The sequence below is a fragment of the Lactuca saligna genome, chromosome 6 (assembly GCF_052625555.1).
Source record: "Lactuca saligna cultivar CGN05327 chromosome 6, ASM5262555v1, whole genome shotgun sequence".
In the NCBI taxonomy this organism is placed as follows: Eukaryota; Viridiplantae; Streptophyta; class Magnoliopsida; order Asterales; family Asteraceae; genus Lactuca; species Lactuca saligna.
Window position 1 is genome coordinate 87,761,251 of NC_136422.1, and position 3,914 is coordinate 87,765,164.

A 3,914-nucleotide genomic window follows, 5' to 3' on the forward strand; every position below is an offset into this window, starting at 1 on the left:
TTACAACTTCTTTACTAATGTGTGTGTCAGTTGCAACAACACTAACCCCACTGTTTTGGTAAACTTTACCTTCACGATCTTTTGTACGAAAAGTATATCCATTAACAACATATACATCGTATTTAATAATGTTCTTATTTGGTCCATCTGAAATCCATCTCATTGTCTCTGTTATACTTTCTCTACAGGCCCCTAACTCTCTCTCTACCTGAATTATAATTAGATTATGAATTTACGAAACCAAGAAAAAAATAACAAAGAACACAACATATTTGAAAAGAATATACTTCCTTTCGTAACCAATGACCAAATGTTTTACTATGCTCTTGTTCTAGATGTGCCTTTCATTTAGTAGGGTGTAGACGTTCCAAAAATTCCACGTGTCGTCTGTCAATATGTTAATGTTAATATTATTATAAAAAAAACATACATGTAAAAAACCTTACTTGATATATGGGATTACTTCAGATGTATTTTGCAATACAAAGAAATGTGCTTTGCTAAATAGTTTTGCAGAAACTTCTACCGATTTAGCAGCTGATATAGGAGTACCATCCATAATAGAACTACTATCTACACCTTTATGAATTCCACAATTGTTATGATTGTCAGGTGGAATACCAACACCATCCATCCTTTTAAGGAATTGACTAAAAAACTCAATTGTCTCTTCTGCAACATTCTCTTCAGCAATGCATCCTTCTAGTCTCTTTTTGTTTCGCACGTGCCCCTTAATAACCTTCATATACCTTTTGAATGGGTACATCCATCTAAAGAATATTGGACCACATAATTTTACTTCCCTAGTGAGATGAACGGTTAAATGAATTATCACATCAAAAAATGATGGTGGAAAGTTTTTCTAAAGAAGACATTAGGTTACACATAACTCCTCTTGCAACTTATCGAGCTCATCCACTATGATTTCTTTGCTACATATTGATTTGAAAAAGAAACAAAACCTTTTAATAACAACTCTGGTGAGTGGATGCATAATAGATCGAATTGCTATGGGCAAAAATTGTTGCATAAGCATGTGATAGTCATGTGATGTTAGTCCGATCAACTTCCTATCCTTTAGACTCACCAAACTAGAAAAATTAGAACAATACCCTTGAGGAACCCTTAAGTTGTATAAAGTCTCACAAAATTTGTCTTTTTCCTCTTTTGTCAATGTACAACCTGCTGCGGGAAGTGTTGTGTTGTTCTTTTCTATCTGAGGATGCAGCTCTGGTTTTAAACCATAATGAACCAAATCCAATCGAGCTTTATAACCCTCTTTCGTCTTCCCGGGAACGTTCAAAACAGTTTGTGTTAAACTCTCACCCACGTTCTTTTCCACATGCATAAAATCTATACAATATGGAACCAAATTGTCGGGCCAATACCTTAGTTGTTTATACCAAATATTGAATTTCTTCCAGTATGTATTATTTTGCTGGCCCACATCTGAAGTACCCAATCGTTGTGATTTTCTCTTTTTTTTTTTATTTATCTTCCCACCTCTTCCACTTGTTTCTTGTTGGATTTCTTCCTCCTTGCCCTTATTAACCTTTCCCCATTTATTAATTATAAATTTTACCCTGTTATATATTTCCTCCCCATTCATAGGTTCTGGAGAGGGTGAGAACTCTTGTTGTCCATTGAATGCCTTATTTTGTCTTCTGAACGGGTGATCATACGGTAGAAATCTTCTATGACTAGCATAACTTTGCTTATTCGATTCAAGGAGTCTAATGCAGTGTGTCTCTTCACCACACACAACACAACCTTGAAAACCGTTGTATAGGCAACCACTTAATGTATCTAAAGTAGGACAATCATTAATAGTCCATAACACAACTACGCGTAGTTTAAAATGCTCTTGTGCATATGCATCGTATGTTTCAACTCCAAAATCAAATAATAATTGCAGATCATCAATAAAAGGTGCTAGGAACACATCAATATCATTTCCTGGTGTTCCCGAAATCAATAACGAAAGCATGATGAACTTCATCATACACAACCATGGTGGAAGGTTGTAAATGACAGTTAAAATAGACCAAAAACTATGACTCCTATTTCCTCTGTTCACATCAACCTCGTCCGCCGAAATGCCTAGTCGCAAATTCCTTGGTTTGCTAACAAAATCAGGATATTTGTCATCAATGGCAGCTCATGCTAGTGAATCAGCTGGGTGACTTAAAACTCCAACATCCACCATTCTTTCTGTTGCGTGCCATGTTAAATATTTTGCAGTTTTCTTAGACTGGAAAAGACGCTTGAAGCGCCAAATAATTGGAAAGTACCACAAACATTTTGCAGGAATATTGTTGTAAATTTTATTTTTTTGTTCATCAACTTTCCATCTTGATTTACCACAAGTAGGACATGCTGCCAAGTCTGTGTATTCTTTTCTGTAAAGTATATAATTGTTGACATATGCATGTATCTTAGTATACCCTGAACCCATTGCCTTAAATTCTTTTTTCGCCTCATATGTACTACTGTACATTTCGTTTCCTTCTGGTAACATGTTCTTTTTATCAAAACCAATAATTCTATAAAGCACTTATCTGATACTCCATACTTACTCTTCAAGTTAAGTAGTTGAATGATTGCAGATAACTTTGTGAAATTATGACACCCTGTGTATAGGGGCTTCTCGGCATCCTCTATCAGTTCTCTAAACTTATCAGGGTTCCCAATAAAATTTTCTTCTACAACTTCAACCATCTCTACAGTTTTTGCAACACCTATTGCCATTCCTGTGTTTATGTTGGTGGAATCTACAACATTTGACGTATCAAATCATCCTCTTTGCTAGTTGGTGTTTGTAAGCCATTAGAGGAGTGACAATTGTGACTCTAGAGCTCCAAGACAACAAGATCAAACAAGAAAATCAAAGGTATGTTTCTAGATCTGATTTTGTGTTGTTCTTACACCAAATAAGTGATTAGAAGCCTTTGATTCAAAGCATGTTTAATAGAGAAACCTAGATCCAAGCATTAGGGTTTGTATGTGCACTTAGGAATGTTCTAATGTACAAAACCCATCAGTGGTATCAGAGCCTTGACTGGTTTCTATTAAATTGATGCTTGAATGTTTGAATCTTAACTGAAAAATTCAATTTTTATGTTTCTGAGTCATGGACTCGGCGAGTCCCATAGTGGACTCGACGAGTTGACCCGACTCGGCGAGTCCAGTGTGGGTACTCGGTGAGTTCGAGCGTCAGGATTAGCCAAAAACGGGATTTTTTCATATTTATCTTATGGAAACTTACCTTAATCATATTAGATCAACCCTAATCCGATTTTGTGATATATATGACTATATTTTTGATCTAATTGAAGATAATTATCAATTAATAAAATATTTGATTTCCTTATATGATAAGTATTAATTAAATATGGATAATTATGTGATTTAGATTATTTGTTATTTGATCCTTTATGTTTTAAATGTTTAAAACTAGTCCTCAAGTGTTGAAATTTATGTTTTGTGATTAAATGTTTAATTTAGACAATTTAAATTTCAAACCCTAGAATTTTACAATTTTAAAATACAACCCTATACTAATATAATATTACAAGATTAATATATATATATATATATATATATATATATATATATATATATATATATATATGTATGTATAACTTAAATGCTAGTCTTACCGTTAGTAGGCCTTATTCACGAAGTCGGTCTATAAGGTGGGTATAAGGTTGCGGCCTATAAAATGGTGCTTAATGGGTGTACACTCACACCCACCGCTCGCTTGATTGGTGGAGGGTCGTTAGCCGAACGGGTAGGAGAGGGCAACCTCATCTTCTCATTAAAAGTATAATAAGAAATAAAAAGTAACTACATGTTTTATTAAAATTTCCCAATCTTACTTTAGCAAAACTGAATTGATGCAATCCCATGAAATT

General features: G+C 34.3%; 1 protein-coding gene across 1 annotated transcript; it reads right to left on the reverse strand.

The window, feature by feature from the left end:
- Positions 1–344: 344 nt before the first annotated feature.
- LOC145002769 (uncharacterized) lies at positions 345–2,748 on the reverse strand. The gene is made up of 5 exons (XM_078961966.1): positions 2,577–2,748; positions 2,292–2,508; positions 1,088–2,123; positions 447–739; positions 345–387 (listed from the first exon to the last, which is right to left on the reverse strand). The coding sequence occupies exons 1-5, from the start codon at positions 2,746–2,748 to the stop codon at positions 345–347; spliced, it is 1,761 nt and encodes a 586-aa protein (XP_078818092.1).
- Between the last annotated feature and the right edge of the window lie 1,166 nt (positions 2,749–3,914).

What these genes read in the sequence shown, in the direction of transcription:
- LOC145002769 (XM_078961966.1), bottom strand. Translation starts at nt 2,748, where the DNA reads ATGGCAATAGGTGTTGCAAAAACTGTAGAGATGGTTGAAGTTGTAGAA. An exon ending in TCAACTACTTAACTTGAAGA is followed by an intron (nt 2,509 to 2,576) that starts GTAAGTATGGAG and finishes ACATGTTACCAG; the next exon opens with AAGGAAACGAAATGTACAGT. An exon ending in GTTCTAATTTTTCTAGTTTG is followed by an intron (nt 740 to 1,087) that starts GTGAGTCTAAAG and finishes AGGTATATGAAG; the next exon opens with GTTATTAAGGGGCACGTGCG.